General features: G+C 53.3%; 8 protein-coding genes across 8 annotated transcripts; 3 read left to right on the top strand and 5 right to left on the bottom strand.

Moving 5' to 3' along the window:
* Positions 1-732: 732 nt before the first annotated feature.
* J4E90_003276 (uncharacterized protein) lies at positions 733-2,256 on the bottom strand (the record flags this gene model as incomplete). Its single annotated transcript, XM_051432847.1, has 2 exons — positions 733-1,790; positions 1,839-2,256. 2 exons carry the CDS (start codon positions 2,254-2,256, stop codon positions 733-735), a joined length of 1,476 nt encoding a protein of 491 aa, XP_051292745.1.
* Positions 2,257-3,770: 1,514 nt separating this feature from the next.
* Positions 3,771-6,002, top strand: J4E90_003275 (uncharacterized protein; the record flags this gene model as incomplete). The annotated part of the gene is made up of 1 exon (XM_051432846.1): positions 3,771-6,002. The coding sequence occupies one exon, from the start codon at positions 3,771-3,773 to the stop codon at positions 6,000-6,002; it is 2,232 nt and encodes a 743-aa protein (XP_051292744.1).
* A 175-nt stretch (positions 6,003-6,177) lies between these two features.
* J4E90_003274 (uncharacterized protein) lies at positions 6,178-7,438 on the bottom strand (the record flags this gene model as incomplete). Its single annotated transcript, XM_051432845.1, has 2 exons — positions 6,178-6,667; positions 7,149-7,438. 2 exons carry the CDS (start codon positions 7,436-7,438, stop codon positions 6,178-6,180), a joined length of 780 nt encoding a protein of 259 aa, XP_051292743.1.
* Positions 7,439-7,751: 313 nt separating this feature from the next.
* J4E90_003273 (uncharacterized protein) lies at positions 7,752-8,657 on the bottom strand (the record flags this gene model as incomplete). The annotated part of the gene is made up of 2 exons (XM_051432844.1): positions 7,752-8,562; positions 8,614-8,657. 2 exons carry the CDS (start codon positions 8,655-8,657, stop codon positions 7,752-7,754), a joined length of 855 nt encoding a protein of 284 aa, XP_051292742.1.
* Positions 8,658-9,071: 414 nt separating this feature from the next.
* J4E90_003272 (uncharacterized protein) lies at positions 9,072-9,792 on the top strand (the record flags this gene model as incomplete). Its single annotated transcript, XM_051432843.1, has 2 exons — positions 9,072-9,618; positions 9,668-9,792. The coding sequence occupies 2 exons, from the start codon at positions 9,072-9,074 to the stop codon at positions 9,790-9,792; spliced, it is 672 nt and encodes a 223-aa protein (XP_051292741.1).
* Positions 9,793-10,015: 223 nt separating this feature from the next.
* J4E90_003271 (uncharacterized protein) lies at positions 10,016-14,445 on the bottom strand (the record flags this gene model as incomplete). The annotated part of the gene is made up of 6 exons (XM_051432842.1): positions 10,016-11,972; positions 12,022-12,201; positions 12,248-12,358; positions 12,404-14,019; positions 14,073-14,148; positions 14,204-14,445. The coding sequence occupies 6 exons, from the start codon at positions 14,443-14,445 to the stop codon at positions 10,016-10,018; spliced, it is 4,182 nt and encodes a 1,393-aa protein (XP_051292740.1).
* Positions 14,446-15,494: 1,049 nt separating this feature from the next.
* On the bottom strand, positions 15,495-16,505 carry J4E90_003270 (uncharacterized protein; the record flags this gene model as incomplete). The annotated part of the gene is made up of 1 exon (XM_051432841.1): positions 15,495-16,505. One exon carries the CDS (start codon positions 16,503-16,505, stop codon positions 15,495-15,497), a length of 1,011 nt encoding a protein of 336 aa, XP_051292739.1.
* A 1,673-nt stretch (positions 16,506-18,178) lies between these two features.
* Positions 18,179-19,002, top strand: J4E90_003269 (uncharacterized protein; the record flags this gene model as incomplete). Its single annotated transcript, XM_051432840.1, has 2 exons — positions 18,179-18,236; positions 18,290-19,002. 2 exons carry the CDS (start codon positions 18,179-18,181, stop codon positions 19,000-19,002), a joined length of 771 nt encoding a protein of 256 aa, XP_051292738.1.
* Positions 19,003-19,011: the final 9 nt, after the last annotated feature.

Below are 19,011 nucleotides of genomic sequence, written 5' to 3'. Positions count from 1 at the left end.
CTTGTTTGCGGATGCCGTGGTAAAATGCCAGACGGTCTATGGGATAATCACCTTTCGCGTCTCGGGAGCACCCAGTAGCCCCGTCCGAATCTCGAATTTGGCTTTCCACGCTCTTGTTGGGTAGCTCGGAAGTAAACTCGTCTCACAGTCTCTATCCCTGAAAGACCCCCAATAACCGCCTCATGCGCATGCGCCCCCAATGACGGTCTGACTGATCAAATTTCGTGTGTGTCTTCGCACTGACATCCAATCTCTTCGTGTCGATGGGAAACCGCAGCCACCCTGGATTCCAAATGTTGAGATTGCGTGGTGCACTTGACATGCTCGCATCCCGGGCATCTGCGCGCCGCGCTTACATAATACCGCCGCCCTGTCTTCGTGAGCTTAAGCGAAAGGGTCAATGCTTAAGGGGTAACGGGTGGCTGGGGTTCGAGGACAGCTCAACTGCACCATCTCTTACCGCAATCGACGCCTGCAGCAAAGCTGCCTGATCAGGAAGGTACTACGCGTAAAACCACACGGTTCCCGGGATGTTGCCCTGTCCTCGCTTGAGTCCAAGGACAGCCGACCTATGCCCGAGGACAGCCGAGCTGCTCTCTGGCTACTAGCGAGGGTCAGCTCAACTTTACCATCGGTGGTTTATATTATTGGAGAACATCACAGGCATCTGCAAAGCATCTTTGGGAACTCAACAAAGTTTGAGTTCGATCGCGCTATCTGTCGCAAGCTTTCTCAGCGCTTACGCTCCGACTCCTCATCATCCCTAGGTACCCATTCCGTTCCATTAGCATTTAACAGCTCCGTGACCTTGTCCATGTCTACACCCAACGCGGCAGCCACGTATTTGGGCAAGTCAGTGTTATCCCAACCACCCGCCATATCCAGAACAAGCCTGTCACCCATTTCACCAGCAGCATAGCCGTACAAGGTGGTGTCGACACCAGTGTGACCGCCAGTCGACCATTCAAGTCCAGCGCGCGCGTTTAGAAGGTCAGCGAGCTCTTGTCCAAATTCATCGCCAGCTGCCAGAAGCGTCTCAATTTCGGCATCGGAGACGTCCGTTAGACCATAAGAAGGAATGATCTCGCTAGACAGATATGCGGCGCGGTCGGTACCGTTGTAGTCGCTCCAGAGCTCACTCAAGTATTCGACAGAGTGTGTACTGGGTTGGAGTAGCGATGGGTCGTACTGAGAAGGTATGGTTATGCCGCCGGTTTCGTGGTCTGCCACAGCGAGGAAGGCGGTGTCAGGGTGCGAATCGATCCACTTCATGACCATGTTTACGACATTGTTGAATTCGAAGACTTCGTGAAGATGGGCGACTGAGTCGTGCGCGTGCGACGAGTGATCAATCCGCGAAGCTTCGATCATCATGATGTAGCCCTTCTCGTTGGATGCACTGGCCCGCGAAAGCGAATTGAGAGCAGCTTCAGTCATCTCAGACAGCGATGGCTCGCGGACTTCCGCAGCTTGTTGTTGGCGGTCGACTTCATAGCTGAGATCTCCTGCCTTGAACAGGCCAACGTAAGGAAGCTTGATATCACCCAGACCAAGCTCAAGAGCGTCAAAACTCGCACGATCCCGGGCGGTATAGTAGCCTTTTGACTCTGCATATGCGAACAGGTCGATGTCGTCAGTGCGGCATGAGTCGGACTCATTTTGAGGCTGGAAGTAGCACCGACCACCACCAAGCATCAGGTCAACGCTGATACCTAGGGGATGGCTGTAGCCAATCTGTTGCTCTGCGAGTTTATCAAGAGCGTCTCGGCTCACAGCATGAGAGAAGTAAGCTAAGTATCGTCAGCGAATATTTGAGGCACCAAGAAAGCATTTCCTACCCGCAGGAGTTGCGTGACTGATGGGTGAAGTCACTACGAGGCCAGTGAGATAGCCTGCTAGCTTCGCAGCTTCCATCACTGATCCAATCGGTGTGCCATCGGGCATTACACCAATAGCCCCATTATCGGTCTTGTGTCCCGTGGCAAGAGCAGTACCAGCGGCCCCAGAATCTGTCACGAGATTGTTGGCAGAGTGAGTTCGAGTGTTGCCGATGACAGTAACATCGATAGGTAGAGCATTGATTCGGGGAGCACGAGTAGTCGAGTTTCCATTGACCATGGACAGGTATGTGCGAAGCAGTGTCTGGGAGACAGGACCCATGCCATCGGGAACGATGAAGATAAAGTTCTTCGGGTCGATTGCTGCGAGTGAGACTTGTCCCAAAGAGAGGGCAGTCAAGATTGTGGAGGTGCGCATGGTGGGCAACAGGTAGATGGTGGCACTGCAACAGGGTGGTCGAAAAAGATGGTGGGGATGAGTTCAAAACTTAACCTACAGTACAGCAGTCGAAGCCGATGCAGTTTATATACTGCAAAATTAAGGGAGCATACATCCCACGACCCTGTGGGTACTCACGTTAGGCCCTGGGAATCTGCATATGCCTGTTCGCCAAATCTTGGACTCCGATGACTTCAGTCCGAATAGCTTCCCAATGAACGATACCTAAATATTTACCAAATTTCCTCCCGTTTAGCAGAGTGTACTGGTGTTTCGACCGCTCTTCGCTGAGTTCCTGTCAAGTCTCAGACCGTTTTGCAACACTGCGATACATCCAGTACACACTCTGGTAATGTTGCGAAAGATACCACCGCTCATGTTCTGAAATTTGATGTGAAGAATGCTATTTTGAATCTCAACCACTTACAGCAATTTCCGCAATCACGTTCTGCACCTCCATGTACTATTATGCGCAAGCCCAGCCTTGGTATGTCTCTTCGAATGTGCGACGCTCTTTTGCCAAGGTTCTTGGAGACTTGGTGGGCGGCATGGCGGTCGGCGAACACCACAAGCGTGGCTCCTTCCGTGTCCCACGTGTTGCCGTCAAGGGCGATGGCCATCGCGTTCCGGGACGAACGGATGATTCCTTCCCCCCAAAGGATTTGCCTTCATACAATACCTTCTTGGTGTGTCGACAGCGCTTCTTGCACCACGTCGTCATGCTTCCTGCTCACGGCTGATGAGGTTGTTTGCCCATGTCGATTCAACCTACTCTTTATCCGATCCACGAGCGACAGAAAACAGCGCCGTACGAACTAGCCCGCATACCTCCGCCTCCAATGTCGTATCCGTTCAAAAGTCCGCTTCGGGAGTGGTGCCAGAAAAACTCCGCTCATGGTAGTTCGAGCAATACGCATCGAAACAGCAGTACCAGCACACGTACGAAGACTCCGAGATTTAAGAGGAAGCTACCTATACAGACGAGGAAGAGTGGTCTTGCAGTCGTTTATGAGTCCGGTGGTCTTCACCCCGAATTGCCATCAAAGCAGACCGACGCCGGTGGTTCGTGCGTCATTAGCGCCATACCCCGCAAACTATTTCCACATGGGACCTCGGGAGGGGCGTCATCGTCTTCTACTTTCTCATGTGCCTGATAGTCCACACTTTTCATGCTCCACGACTCAAGCAGATGTGGAGGATAGTCCGGGGATCGTCAAGATTTAGCTGTTTGACACGACTAGGGTCCCTGGAAGTCGCTGAAAGAAGGTTCTGTCCGTCAACGCGTATTCGTGGAGTTTCTCGTACTCAAGACTAGGATACCAAGAGTCTAGGAGATGAGTTGATGAAGTATCGCTTCCGATGGGTGGTTATGGCTCCAAAGTATGAGTTAAGTATAGCTCCCGGCTCACAGTCGCAGTATATGTTCAAGGTATGTATTCCCATAGAATCCGTAGCTCATCTGTATCTCTTTCGTTACTTCCTATTATTCCATCATGCGGTCGTACCACCTCCCACTCTATGCGTGGGGTCTGTGGTCGACAGTCTCTGCCCAAGCCACCTCCAAAGCGCAGGCCCAATCAGCGCTAGAAAGCCTCGCGATCACGAACATTGACGATGTTCGTGGGAATCTTCATCTACCAAGCGTCTCCGAGAACCAGAACGTCACATGGATGAGCAACAAACCTTCCGTGATATCAGCAGACGGCGTGGTTCAGCGACAAAGTGCCGACACTGTAGTCGATCTTACAGCGATTATCGACAGCGATGGCACGACCTCGAATCGCACCTTCAGTGCCAACGTACGCCAGGCGGTCAAACTTGATGCTTTTGAAGGTTATGCCTTTGCGTATTTTACGGGCAACTCGTTGGCGGGCGAGAAGATCTATCTCGCAGCCAGCGAAGGCAATGACGCTCTAGCTTGGAGAGAACTCAACAACGGCGAGCCTGTCCTCGCCTCCACTGAAGGCACGAAGGGGTTACGTGACCCCTTCGTCATACGTTCTCCAGAGGGCGATAGATTCTTCCTGCTCGCTACCGACTTGTCGATTGGATCCGGTACTTCATGGGGAGATGCAGTTCGCAAAGGTAGCTTGTATCTAGAGATCTGGGAGTCAAGCGACCTCAAGACATGGTCACAGCAACGACATGTCAAGGTCTCTCCTCCCACTGCTGGAAACACATGGGCACCTGAGGCGTATTACGATACGGATCTTGGATCGTATGTAGTCTTTTGGGCGTCCTCTCTCTACGCTGAGAGCGATACGGACCGCACAGGCACGACATACCACCGCATGCTCTACGTGACTACTCGGGACTTCGTCACGTTCAGCGAGCCCGAGATCTGGCAGGACGCGGGCATGTCACGAATCGACACTACGGTCATAAAAGAGGCGGATACATTTTATCGGTTCACAAAGGACGAAGGCGGCACAGGCACAAACTGCTCCGACATTATCCAAGAGCGTTCTGACTCGCTCCTTGCTCCTGTACAGTCCTGGACTCAAGTCGCCACATGCATTGGTCGCAACGCCGGCACTAGCAGTGTCGAGGGACCGACGGTGTTCAAATCCAATCCAGGCGATGTCAATGGCGAGAAGTACTATCTCTTTGTGGATGAGTACGGTGGACGTGGATACATTCCGCTAGAGACAGCAGACATCTCCAACCCTGACTGGAAGGTTTCCAGTTCGTACAAATTGCCGACTAGCCCACGTCACGGCACCGTGGTTCCAGTAACGGCAAAAGAACTTGCTGGTTTGACTGCGGAGTCAAAACGTTCTGTCCTTGCTAAGACAGCAGGCAGCCCTGTCCTCCCTGGTTTGTACGCGGACCCCAACATCGCGGTATTCGGTGATAACTACTACATCTACGCGACAACAGATGGCTTCCCTGGTTGGGGCGGTAATGTCTTCTATGTCTGGAAGTCCCCTGACCTAGTTTCATGGACCCGATCAGCCGAACCCTTCTTGACCCTCAATGGTACTAGCGGTAACGTGCCTTGGGCGACCGGAAATGCTTGGGCCCCGACCATCATCGAAAAGGACAGCAAGTATTACTTCTACTTCAGCGGAAACAACCCAGAGTACGACCGCAAGACGATCGGCGTCGCTGTTGCAGACGCGCCCGAAGGACCCTTTACAGCACAGGCGGAAGCTATGATCCTTAACGAAGGCAATGTTACCACTGGCCAAGCCATTGATCCAGACGTGTTTGAAGACCCGACTACTGGCAAATACTACATCTTCTGGGGCAACGGAGGCTCAGACACCACACCCGCGCTTTATGCTGAGCTCAGCGACGACATGCTCTCGCTGAAGGCTGACACAACGCGTTCCATTAGCGGTCTTCCTGACTTCCGCGAGGGCATCTTCATGAACTACCGCAAGGGCCTCTTCCACCTCACATACTCTATCGATGACACTGGTTCAGAGAACTACAGAGTAGGGTACGCGACTTCTACTAGCGTTCATGGTCCCTGGACATACCACGGTCTTATACTGCAGAAAGATGCCTCGAAGGGCATTCTCGCTACTGGTCACAGTTCCATCATCAACGTCCCGAACACCGACGATTGGTATATCTGCTACCACCGATTTGCCATCCCAAACGGCAACGGAACGAACAGGGAGGTCACCATCGATAGACTGTACTTTGATGATCAAGGCTTAATGAAGCCCGTTGTGCCTACTCTGGAAAGTGTACCGGCACAGCCGATCTCTGCGTAGATATGGATTGCTTAGGATAGACTGATATACCAATACATTGAATCATTATACATGAAGACTTCGTAAACGACAGTGTGACTCGCGAACAATAGCAAGCTCCGACAGTTTCACTCCGACACGCCGTGCCACTAGCACCAAAGCCTGTTACACCATCCCACTTCTCCATTGCCCATACTCAGAAGCCCAAGCCCCTCCTCCTACCGAAGCCCCTAGACAGACTCCTACTACTCTCCAAGCCCAAGCCCAAGCCAACTCCACCCAAGATCTTCATTCCCTTCTTGCGACCGATGAGCAATTCCTCCAGTACCAAGCTCACTTCTTCCATCTGCTCTTTGAACTCCTCCATGGCCTTGCCCAAGCACACACCTTCCTCCCACATGTCGCTAAGATGGGCTTCGCTAAGGTCATCGGGTTTGATCGTTTCAAGCGGCTTGACAACGGCGGTGAGATGAGTAAGGTTGGCCGAGACGATAGCTGCGCGGCGGTTCAGAGCGCTGACGCGAGAGGGGAGGTCGATTGGGGTGTGGATGGCAGTGGGTATAGAGAGGTCTTCATAGGAGGGTACGGGTGTGAGCTCGGATTGGTAGAGATAGCCGTGGTCCCACGAGTAGTTCTGCTGGCGGCGTCGGAGGTGACGCGACGTAGAGTGGGGTGAACCAAACATTCTGTGATAATGGTTGCCCGTAATCTTCGCGTTAGAACAGCGTATAGGATCGGTTTGGAATGTGGAGAGAAGGGGTTGATGATCAAGCTCGAAATTGGTATCCCGTGCGACAGGAGGTATTTGATATACTCGCTCTCTGTCGCTATTGTGAGAGAGGTGGAGCCACATCGATGGTATCAGGACGCTGCATAGCCGATGTTTGGGCTTGCTCGACCGCAATGCTTGCTATACGTTGGCTTAGCAATGCCATAGCTATGATTTCTGGAGTACTTACCCGGGCTAGATGACGCGCTTAGGAAGTTTGGATTTAGCGATCAAGCTTAATGGCATCGCAGCAATCACGGATCTACGGCGCATTGCTAGCAACAACGTAGTCCAGCTGCTTACACGCGCCTACCCATGAAAACCGATCGAGCAAACCTCCGCATCTGTTCATTGCCTGCTACTTCCCTGAAGCGGCTTCCTGCCGCGAGTACACCAACTTTATCATCACACAAGCAACATTGAGCTTCTCGTGCCAAACCTTGAACTGCGCTTCCACCTCTGCACATTCATCAAGGAGCGCATCTATTGCATCTGTCATCTCCTTTCCTCTTGTATCGCGAATCGTGCTGCTGGCTATTTCGTGGAGCGTGTTGATCTTTGTCAGCATTGACATCAAAATATCGCCGAGAGCGTGAGAAGGCTCGAGAATGGACGGGAAGTTTTCGCGGATGGCGAACCGAATGGCTTCATGGGGTACTTTAGAAGTGGATGTGGCGTTAGAGTCCATGGTGAGGAGGAAGCGTCTAGCTAGGTATCTTTGCGCTTCGTCCTGACCGATGCAGGTGGACTGGGAAGTCGTGATATATGTACTAATGCCATGGAATCCAGTGCCAGCCGACCCCGCGAAGTCAGGCGCAGAGGTCATGGGTCGATTGTCATCGTGTTCGAATGGTCCTAATCCCGTGGGCTCACGCATTGGTATCGTGGTATATATATCTGGTAACCTTATTATTCTGACATACGTGGTGCCTGTGTACATTAACGTCTCTTTCATTATGGCTTCCTTCGTCTTCGTTTCGCCTCTCTGATCCGACTTGACTCTACGCAGCCCTCGGTCTCTCCCACGCCTGGCCGTCGCTCATCTCGATGCCACCCGCCATGCTCGTTTGTCCCAGCTTCTCCGCATTCCATCCCTCCTCAGGCGGTATCGGGCTTCTGATCTCCTTCTCCCGACCCAGACCTTCCACACCAGGCGGCCCGTCGCCCCAGATCAAGTACTGCGCTGCAAGTCCCAAGTCGCAGCATGCCTGGAAGATACCACAAGCCTTGAAAGCCCAAGGTACCTCACCACTGCTGCTGGCAAAGAAGAACCACATCTTGAATGTATCACCGATGACCCAGTTTACGATGACACTAGGCCTGAATCCTTTGCACCCACGTCTCTGGTAGTTAGCCAGAAGCTGGGGTATCGGAAGCGTAGCCTCGATTGTCAACGCAACCATGCCCAGCAGATCGGTGTACGGCACAAATACGCTCGTAGAGGACATGAGCAGGTGCAGCACCAACAGCACCCCAGTAAAGTATGTGATGAAGGTCCAATACGGCCTTGGCGCCCTCCACTGCCAGAAATCGTACGGTCGGTTCGAAACGTCCTTGTGTTGGAAAGGGAGATGCGAGGGCGGCGGTCGGTTCGTGAGCGCGACGTGGAGGAGGAGCAGGTGGACGCAGATCATGAGCAGGGCTTGGACGAGCAGCGAGGTGCTGAAGTGGGCGCCGAACCAGTAGTAGACTTTCAGGATGCTGGCGACGAGCATGATGAGCGGAATGTCGAGGGAGAAGCCGGCGGAGCTGCGAGCTCGGTGCATGCTGTAGATCTGGTCGCCATAGCTGGTAATCGGACTCGTCGCGATACTGGGTGCTGTCTGTTAGAGACGGAGAGGCTAAGGAGGTGTGGAGTCGTACAAGACGGGTGCAATGTTCTTCACAATGGCGCTGATGAAGAACATGTTGGTGGTCGTGTGCTTGGCCCGGCGGTTCGTCTCGGAACGTCGGAAGGCTTCCCTGAGACTCCTTTTACAACGCTGGAGTGTCCGACGATTGTGGAAGGAACGCACACGCAACCACGGAACCGTTTTGGCGCACTTTGTCGGGGTATGAGGCTCAAACGAAACAGCACCCGCGGACGAAAAGGGAGGAGGCGCAATCTCCCGCAGATCAGATCTGGCTTGCATTAGTGGCCGCTGTAGGGCTGATAAGCAGCTTAGCGCCTGCCGTCATGGCTGTTACCCCAAATACACTCACAGATCCATGCTTCCATTCGATTTCAATCTTGACGATATATGGATGCCTTTCACCTCTACCAACACCAATCGCCTAAGCCTCAACACACGCAAATCTCCCCTCGCCATCGAACTACCAAAATGGCACATACCGCCTTCTTCTACGGCACCCTGATGGCACCGCCCGTCCTCCACCGCGTGATATGGGGCTCACAAACCTCTCCTACACCAGCACATGCCTCGCTCCTGCACATACGCCCGGCGATCCTCCACGCGCACCGACGACACAAAGTAAAGCAAGCAGACTACCCAGCCATCCTCCCCGTCGGAACCTCCTCATCTGTGCGCGGAACACTCGTAGAGGGCCTCACAGACGGCGACATCTGGCGACTGGACATCTTCGAAGGCTCAGAATACCAGCGTCGGAAAGTAAAAGTCAAGGTCCTGCAACCGAAAAATGACAACGCCAGTACGGAAGAGGGCATGGGCGACCTATCACAAAAGGAAGAAGATAACGTACAAGGCGAAGAGGTCGAAGCGGAAACATACATCTGGACAGCGGGCGCACATAGACTTGAGGCCGAGGAATGGGACTTTACAGAGTTCGTTAGGGATAAGATGAAGCGGTGGGTGGGTAGAGAAGCAGCTGAGACTGATGAAGGGTTCCAGGGTAGGCCGTCAATCAACGGTAGACCTCCCGAGCGAGGGGGCTTGGTTTCGAGGCTAACAAGATGCAGAAGTCGATGATGCAGTTGCAGCGCTCGATGACCCCACAGGCGGACGCGGCGCGAACGGAACTATTTCACGTCGACTGAACGAACGAGGTACGCAGGAGGATAAGATTCTCGAAAGTGCAGTATAAATATTCCTTGTTCATGTGGTTGTACTATCATCTCTGGCACACTGCCAGATGTGCATGTAGTCTGCGACATGCTGTTCTCCGACATCACAGCTGAGCTTTGTAGACCCCGTCACTAGTCCTGATAGATAACGCCTCCGTGAAACCAAAATAGGTATAGATGTGTTGAGTAAAAGGTCGAGCTGGCGCTCGCAGAACAACAAAGAAGAAGCTTCATCTCGAGCAGTTAAAGAAGGGTAGGGTGGTCCCTCGACCATCCAGTTTGGACGGTTTTGCTCCTCTCATCGGGTTCTGGTGTTTCTTGAACCACGGATCCGTCGTTGACTCCATCAAGTTGCAGATCGTGAGTGGACTGTGAGATCCCTTCCATTGGATCACATGCCTCCTCTCTACGCTCCAGCGCTCCATTCATGTTGCTGGGAGCAGGTGCTTCTGAACGCCGGGCCTTGTCCCTAGCATAGTCGTCTTCGTCCAGCTTTGTCTGGAGCGCACTATCAACCGGAGTACCTTCGTGTTGACCATGTTTAGACGTCTTTGTGCTGTACGACAAACGCGGAATCTCTTCAAACGTAGGTGAAGGACGGAGCCCTTCGCTGGAATGTGCATAACGTGATGCGGGTTTCCGCTGAGCAGTGGGAGCTGCCTGCACCTGCTGGCGATGGTTGACGTTGATGTCTTTGACTTCCTGTGAGTCCTTGATCTCAATAGGTGCGTCGGGGACACTGCCTTCTCGGCTGCGCGAAGCTCTTTGCTTAGTTTCCATATCGCCATCTTGATGTCGTTGGGGCGACTTGATGAGCTGGCGCTTCGCTGATGGCGATTTCATGTCATCATTATCGTCACCGTGTCTTCGGCGCTTCTTGGGGCTTGATGTACCGGGTATTTGAGATGTTTGATCGTTTTCTTTGGATTGACGTGGTGTTCTGTTCGAAGTGATGTGTCCGTTGAGCAAAGAATCATGTGATTGGGGCGTTCTGCTGGAAATGCGCACTTCGGGACTATGGCGCCTTGGTGTCGTTTCTGACCGTGGACTACCAACGGCCTGCTTTGCAGGAAATGTGAGCACAGGTGGTGAGTCAGACACCTTGCTGACAGCTATTTGAGGTGCTTCCTCAACAGCAGAAGTATGCTTCGCATCGAAACTGAACGGCGATGCGAGTCTGAGTGGAGGATGAGAAGGTGAATGGGTTCGTGGCGATGTGGGCTGCGCGCCTGCGTTCTTGGGCGAGAGTGCGAGCTTCGGTTCTTCACTGGGTAACTCATCAGAGTTGTGTCTGCCCAGATCTGAGGCTTTGTACGTTGTCGGAGCTGGTGATGTCTTTGAGCTCGCAGATCCTTTCTTCGCCTTCTTCTGGGCTCTCCTATCGTCTTCCTGCTTCTTATAGCAATCAAATATGACTTGACGCATTTTGTGCCTCATTTCGGATGGATGCAGCTCCGGCCAGTCTTCTTGAGCTGACATTGATCCAGTGAGCAGCTTGTTCTTGAAGTCATCGGGATTCTGGAAGAACTTCTCGATGTAGCCAAGTAGGTAAACACCACAATCGGTGAAGTTGTTCTGCATTGGAACCTGTGTACTCTTGGGGTAATAGCCGTTCTCTTTGATGACAGCCTCCATACCACGCCTGCTTGCCCCCTCCGCTGCTATCCAGTCTTTGAGAGCGCGAACCGCTCCAGTACGGGCATTACCACCAAGAGAATCGAGTACTATGATGACAGGCTGATCGGGATCTCTTTTGGCTATGGGCTTGCGTTTTGCCTTCCTTTTTGCAGAAGACGCGGTGGACTGGGATTGGGACAATGTTCCTGGGTGTGTGTTCCTGGCTTCAGCTAAAGCTTCTGTATCTGGATTCTGGGATGTTGAATCTGCTTGAGTCGTCTCTGATTTATGTGGGGTTTCGGTCCCAGTATCGTCGCGGTCGACAAGAGAAAGTGCCGCCTCATCAAAAAGCATCGGCTCTTCCTCGTTCGTTTGGGCCGCTATTGCTTCTTCACTGATGGCAGTTGGCTCTGGGGAGGTTGACTTTTGTACCATAGTCGCATGCGTCTCGGGGTTCGTGGCTGTTACGGCTGAATCACTTGCTTGATCGTGTGGAATTGCCTTGGGCTCATCGAAGTCTTGAACTATCGGTTTGCGTTGAACCTTCGACATGTTGCAGATAATCGCCAGGTACCAATGGGCTCTGACGGACTGTTAGCATAGGCTATCAAAGCGGTGGTAATTTGACGTACTGTTCGTTGATGGGAACAACAATGTAGTCGTAGCTGAAGATATCAATCTTAGACGTCCAGCGTTGCACAGCCTTGTAGTCCATGGATTTCCGACCCGAGTTCTCGGTAAGCTTCGTGAAGAAGTAGGTGTTGAAGAAGTAGACTTTATCAGCAGGCACTTTGAGCTGCTTGAAGAGGTAGCTGGAGAAGGTTAGCAGCGCTAATGGCAAGGTGGACACGTACTCACATCATGTAGAAGTCGATCAGGCTGTCGTTCAAGAATTCTTCCTCGTCCAGGCGGGGCAGATCATCAAAGTGCACTATCGCCCGTTGACGACCTTCGCCAAATTCAAGAGACCTTGGGATGGTTAGCAGAATCATGAGTAAGTGCGTGGAAACTTACTTAGCCCAGGGTTGCCCAAGTCCAGTTTCAACTGAGAATTTGGGTACATCCGACTGTGTAGGCGTGTCTTCGACGTAATTAATCGGAGCCGATCTTGTTGAACGTGACGGACGGGTCGATGCTCTGCTTGTCGCGGTAGTGCCAGATTCAGCATCAATAACATGCTGACGGACAGCGGGCTTGAGCTGATCCAACAGAGGTCTCTTCGACGCTCCATTAGCTTTTTCGCGGTGAGGCTGTTCTAAGCTCGCTGTTGAATCGCCTACCAGTGCAGACGTACCAACCTTCTCGTTTCTCGATGGGAGAGGTGTTTTGAAAAGATGGGCCATGTAATCATCCGACTTATTGATACACTTTCCGCCCGACGTCATCAATACTGCGTGTTCATCACGGAAGACGAGGAAATCGGCAGTATCAGCAAACTCCAGGTCCAAGATGAGTTTGTTCCCGTCGTGTCCGCGAGGGCCCGTCAACCGCATGCGGCTTGTACCGTCCGCATATACTTGGTTGACGTCTTTAGGCTCTATGACAAGTTTGCTATCGTAGACGCCATCCACTGACTCCCAAGTCTGGAGACGTAACCCCTCATCTTTCCTCCATCTTAAGAGCAAGATGGCATGGCCGTCCATGGTTGTTGATCCGTGGCTCTGAAACCCATACGACCGTGCAAACGAAAGTGGCCATAGTTCTTCTACAACCCTTCCGCGAGCGTTTCGCTTGACTCCACTATTTGCAGTCTGCTTTTGCTTTTGCTTTTGCTTCGAAACAAGTCTGGTTCCCTGGTGCGGAGGCGTGATGGCAAGCTCGTCCGCGCTGTAGTTGTCAGTCATAGGTCCCGCTTGCTTTGGCACAGGTTTGTGTTGGGTGCGAAGGTCCTCGTCTTCAACTGTTACACGTTGGTTCTGGTCTGCGTGATCAGATGTTGACTCATTGATGCGGGCTTCGGGAAAGTAGCGAGACGTGACTATGTCGACTTTTCTTTCGGCTCCGTCGTACTTCCTAGGACTTCGCTTGGATTCACCCTGTCGAAACGTCTGCAATATCGCCTGCCGAGGAGTGTGTACGCCAGGGCTGGTCGATAGAGAAACACTGGTAAGAGGAGAGCGTCGCGCGCCACCTTTGGCTGTGTTGAAACTCGAGTTCCTCGGCTTCTTCTGGGACGGTCTGAGAAGATTGTCCACTTCTCTAAATTCGCTTGTAGCCTGAGGCGGCTTGTAGTCGCCTACTGTGCTCTCGCTCCCGTTGCTTATCTGTGAATGCAGAGACCAGGCAGAACGCGGCCTTTCGCGTGACGTGCCAACAGGTGTATTTTGGTGGTTTTGAGATACTTCCACCACTTCATCGTCGTCATCGACAAGTGAAATAACGTTGGCAGTCCTCCTTCGTTTTCCAGGTGTAGCTCCACTCGACCATCGATCCTGGCTCTCTGAAGAAGAAGGACGACGAGCCGTTGTTGCAGGTGCTCTGTCTGTTCGCTGAAGGTAGGCAGCCTGGCCCGGCCCATGCGCCTGGCCTATCAGTGGCGGCTGTGTACGATCGCGCTTCCCGTACGTAGTAGGCTTCTTGGATCCTCCTTGCATCGTGTCTACGGGCTTGAAGACATTACTCGACCCTGGCTTTTGGAGGTCAGTATAATACTATAGGCACAGACAGGTGGTAGTATGCATACTTTTGTAGGCATGGTGCGCTTCTTCGGTATCGCCATCCAAGTGGATGGGTCGGGCATACTAATAGCATCTGCAGGTCTACTTCGCAAACATTAGTCTCTTTCTTCCGTTTTGATGTACAAGGGCGATTTACGAATAATCCCCAATTAATCGCTTCTCATCCTCGCTCCTTTGTGTGACGTGCTGCCGTGGGCGGGCCATTTCCGAACGCGCCTCTTTGCGTGGAGTTCGGCTTGAAGATTTCGGGGGCGAAGAGAGGTCTATGAGGACGCGCGAGGTCTTCCTGGGGGGTGTTGACTCCTCGAGGAAAGGATTGGGAGGCAAGCCGGGACCCGAGGGCGACTGGGGGACGACATCGTCTGTCTGTGGCGACATGGCGTTAGCTGGAGGCGCAGGCAGTTCAGCATGAGAAAGGAGTGTAGTTGTCAGAGTGTGTGAGGCAGTCGAGTCGTCGAGCAAGGAAAAGGCGCGTACGTCTGAGTTGGTGAGTCCGAAAGAGCTTTCGGCAGCGGCTCGTATGCCGTTGAATAAGTTAGTGAACATTGGTGTCGCATTGCGGTGGCAGAGCGGCGGGCATTCGCATCGTCTGGTAGGCTGGGTGACCTCGGAACTGCGTGAGGGAACTGCACAAGCGCAGACGCGCACCGTGGGGCATGCGGAGGTGAAGGTGCGCCAGAGAACCCGTCGGCGATACGTCCGTGCGCCTTGACGTAGGTGCTTCAGCGCGCTGCAGGGACGCGACGGCTTAGCTGCGACGTCGAGCTCGAGAACAGATTGGTGCGTCACGACAAACGGCACGTCAGATAAGGTCACGTTGGGGACTTTGGTGATATATTCATAGTCACAAATCAATGCGACATATTCTTCTTCGATGCCTCGCTCTGTGGACAGGCGGGCTTCAGGGCTTGGTGCTACCTGAGATCCTGCGCTTCGCTATGTAAAAATACAATGTACAGAAATGAGGCTAGGGCCCTGGATGTGCTACGTGCATGGCCAGCCTTTCAGCGACGTCCCCAATCGAGCGCGCTCTACATTTCCGAGTTGTGACTGACGTGACCCAGAAGGTATTCGCGGTCATGTCATGAACACATCTACAGATGACAGTATGGTGTATACCTTCACGGTATCTGTTTGTGCATCTCGGCAAAGAAATATCTCTCCGTGCAACTCACTCAGCAACAGAAGCTAGCAGTCTCTCTTACAAGCGGTGCTCGGTCGAAAGCGCCGGAGTATTGACAGCCAACTTGCAAACCGCACCCAGTACAACACGAAGCGGCGTTGTTTCAGACGCGTTTGGGCATACGGTGCGAATAACGGTCGCGTAAGCCAGCCGTCAGACGACCGTGGCGAATACATGGGGTGTATGGTTGGCTTTGCGATTGATCTGGGGTCGGCCTGAAGATCGTCGCTAGGCTGAGATTCTCCTAGGAACCAGCAGTCGGCTTCTCACGTGACTCATCCGTAGACACTACTCTGCGTTTTTCATGCTGGCTCTTCTCATGGCGGGCTTGATCGATGGCCGATCGTTGGGCGATGCTGTCGTCGTGGCTGCGCCATACTATGTTGGTCCCCTCCGGCAGTTTGAGGACCCGTCTTATTGTATCCCGGATCTTGACATTCTTCACACCATCGCTCTTAGTCCAGATGCTGAAGACATCTTCACCGCTCCGGACACTCAAGACGAAGCCGCAAAACTCCTCCCCAGCATCCAGGAACTGATCTCCAACGAGTGCTAGTAGCAGGTCCTCCCAATAGCGGTCAGCCACGCCCTTTTTCAGGCGCATGATCCACTTGCCACCTCGCTTGTTTTCATCGTCCTCCCATACCGGCCGGATGCCTTGCTTGAACACGTGGTAATCGGAAACGGAGGGGAGACTCGAGGGACGCTTAAGATGGGAGAAGACCTTCCAGAACTCTTGCGCTGTACTGAATTTACAGAGGGGCACAATTGACTTCTCGTAGTCTACGTTCTTGGCCGTAGGCGGGCGGTACCATACCGCCCATGTGTATTTGAGCGGCCATGGCGCATTGAAATCTGGCGGCGCAGAGGGACTCGATGTGTTGTCTGGTATTGAGGTCGTGGATATCGATTCTTTGCGTATGCTATTGACGACCTTGCTCACGGGCTTGTCCTTTTTATCAGAAGGTGTCGCGGGCGTGGGCGATGACATGGCGGCTGCTTTGAAGTCAAAAGCAGTACCAGGCGTTTTGGGCGCCTTTCCCGCAGATCCAAAGGAAGCGAACGCGCCTGAGCCGAGCCCAAACGCAGAAGAGCCCCCCGTTGTGGGCGATGCTAAACCACCGGGTGTCAAGGGCGATATAGCGTTGAAAGGGTTTCGACCGCCGTGGGAGGAGTCGCCACCGAAGCGTTTGGTAGCGGAGACGGTGCGTTGGTGTGGCTCGGATTTTTCGCTGTTATTTTCCGAATGTGACATGGAGAGAGAGAGCTTGCTGGTGCTGTTGGCGGCCGTCAGTGGAGAGAACAAAGATGCGGGGACGCAGGAGCATACTTGGAGCGCCGAGTCCAGAGATTATCCCTGTTATCCATTGGCAGCAGTGTCAAACGAGTATATAATACAATGCAAGAAGGTTAAATATCCAAGGCTTGGTGGGAGTAACGAGCGAACAAGCAGCAGAGGAGCTGGCGGGCTAGCGGCCAATGTGCGTCGAAGATATGCGGGGTGTAGTTTGTGGTGGTGGATGTTTGCTGCGAGGAGGAAGTCTGTCACGTGTTGTTGGTATGATGCTGCGGAAAGATGTGGCGAAGGCGGGGGTGTGTGATTGTCGAGCGTGGTGGGATGTATCGTGTGCAATGGCCGATGGTGGTGCGTACTGAGAAAACGTTTGAGAGGTTGGCACTTGCAGCTCAGGCGCGCGCCTTCCGCGGCAGGGATGTGGCTTAGTCATCAACCGAGCTCGATATTCTCTTCGCCGGCGCGCCCGACCTCTTCTCTTCTTCAACACCGGCCTTTGACTCGTATCATTTGCCAGCTCGACACATCCTACTCAGCTGGCAACTCGGATAACTGGCCCAGAACGAGCCATCCTCTTCTAAAACCATCATCACGAGGGCCGCTTCGGTGGCTTCCATGATGCGGTGATGACCTGAAAGTAGGGACATTATTTTGTCACGCGCGCGACGCGTTCAGGCTGCACGCTGTCTCAGTCTCTTCTGTATGTGTGCCGCTATGATTTTTTCCGTTCGCGACGCGGCTCGTGATGACCAGGTCCTATGGACCACTTCTGGTAGTCTGAGTCTCAGCCAGATGTACACTATCGCAACTTTGCGATTTCTTGGTTGAGCTTGAAGCTCTAAGGCAAAGTCTGAAGCCCACAATTGTACCACGCGTGTATCAGGTACCTCTGGAATCTCCGCTAATTGACAACTAAGCAGTACTATACAGCGCTGCTCAGGCGGTGAATTGGCTCTGAATAGCCGCTAAGGTTGGGCACTGGTTCCTTTGTGGTCTCACCGTGTATCTCAGTACCTAACATCTCGCCGCCTTGTATGTTTTCCGGTGCGAGTAGCGTCAGGCGCGTCGCGGTTTAAGAAAGCTCTAACATTAGAACACACTGAAGAGTCTTGGCGGACATTGGCTGCATCGCTTGACAGTCACCTCTCGTAGACGCTAGGTGCCGTAGAGCCGCTTGTTCTTCAATACAGGATGAGGAAAGCATCAAGATGGCGGACTTCTTCCGGAGTGAAGGCAATATCAGAATAATACAGATGATTTTCTCATGCGTGCTTTGACCACAGGCGGCTTGCGACCAGGTTGTCCACACTGACCACAATGGGTGGACATATCCTTGATGCATCGAGACGTCTTAATAACCGCGGCAACCTCTGCATCTGCTACAATGACCGGGGTTATAGGCCGCACCTGCATGTGAATCAGAACGCGTGCGGGGTGGGATTGTGCTGGGGCCTACGTCATACTTCCGCCGTTCACAGGACAACGCACCCCACCACGCGCATTGCTTTCTAGCCGTCCTAAACTAACGCCGTCGCCTCATCTGTCGCCCACCACCATACAAAGCCCGCTCCTCCCGCATCTCAGCCTCTCACACCAACGGCTACTGTCGCAAAGTCCCTCCCATATCACCCAACATGACTGGACAATCCCCCGAACTGCATTCGCCGAGCTCGCATCCTGAGCGACCTAAGGGTGGGACTCTCCCATACCCCGCCGCCTGGTGCACGCATGGCTAACAAGGCCAGGTATCCTCAAAAACTCTAGCTCGTACCGCGCCGACTCCCAAACGTCCCCCACTACCGAGCTTCCGCCAGCCGTAAGCCCCATATCCGAGCGGCCGCAGCTGGGTCGCGAATTGTCAGAGAAGGAAATTGTATTGGAAAACACGCTGCGCAATGCTGGCGCTCACCGAAGATCCTCGTCGAACCCGCGCGGCATCGGTTCACGACGGCAGTCGGGCATTGACCCCGCGGACGAGACTAGCCCGCAGCTCAAGTGGGACGAGGCCAACCTTTACCTGAACGAGCAGAACCGCGACAGCACCATGAAGATCGATGAGCCCAAGACACCATACGCCAAGCAGTACGATCCCGCCGAGGACGAAGAGGAGGTCGAAATGCTCAACGCCGAAGAGCTCAAGGTGGACGAGCTGGACAAGCCAAAGCGGAAACCTAAGATTGAAGACATACCCGAATTCGACTTGGGACAGCCGGAGCTGCAGGCACGACACTCGCAGACGCCCGAGAGCGAGAAGAGGGTCATGGTCGAAGAGGGCATGGATACAGATGAAGGCTACCACGGCGAGCTCCTCCCCAACGCCACCCAGGAGGAGAGGGAGAAGCACCGCAAGTTTGAGGAGTTGCGCAAGAAGCACTATGAAATGAAGAACGTCAAGGACCTGCTTGGTCATCCAGAAGATGACGAAGATGAGGAAATGCCGACACGACCCAATGCTTAGTAGATGTAT

The sequence above is a fragment of the Alternaria incomplexa genome (genome assembly GCF_024043165.1).
Source record: "Alternaria incomplexa strain BMP 0042 chromosome Unknown scaffold_4, whole genome shotgun sequence".
Classification (NCBI taxonomy): Eukaryota; Fungi; Ascomycota; class Dothideomycetes; order Pleosporales; family Pleosporaceae; genus Alternaria; species Alternaria incomplexa.
This window is presented reverse-complemented; position numbering and strand designations above follow the sequence as displayed.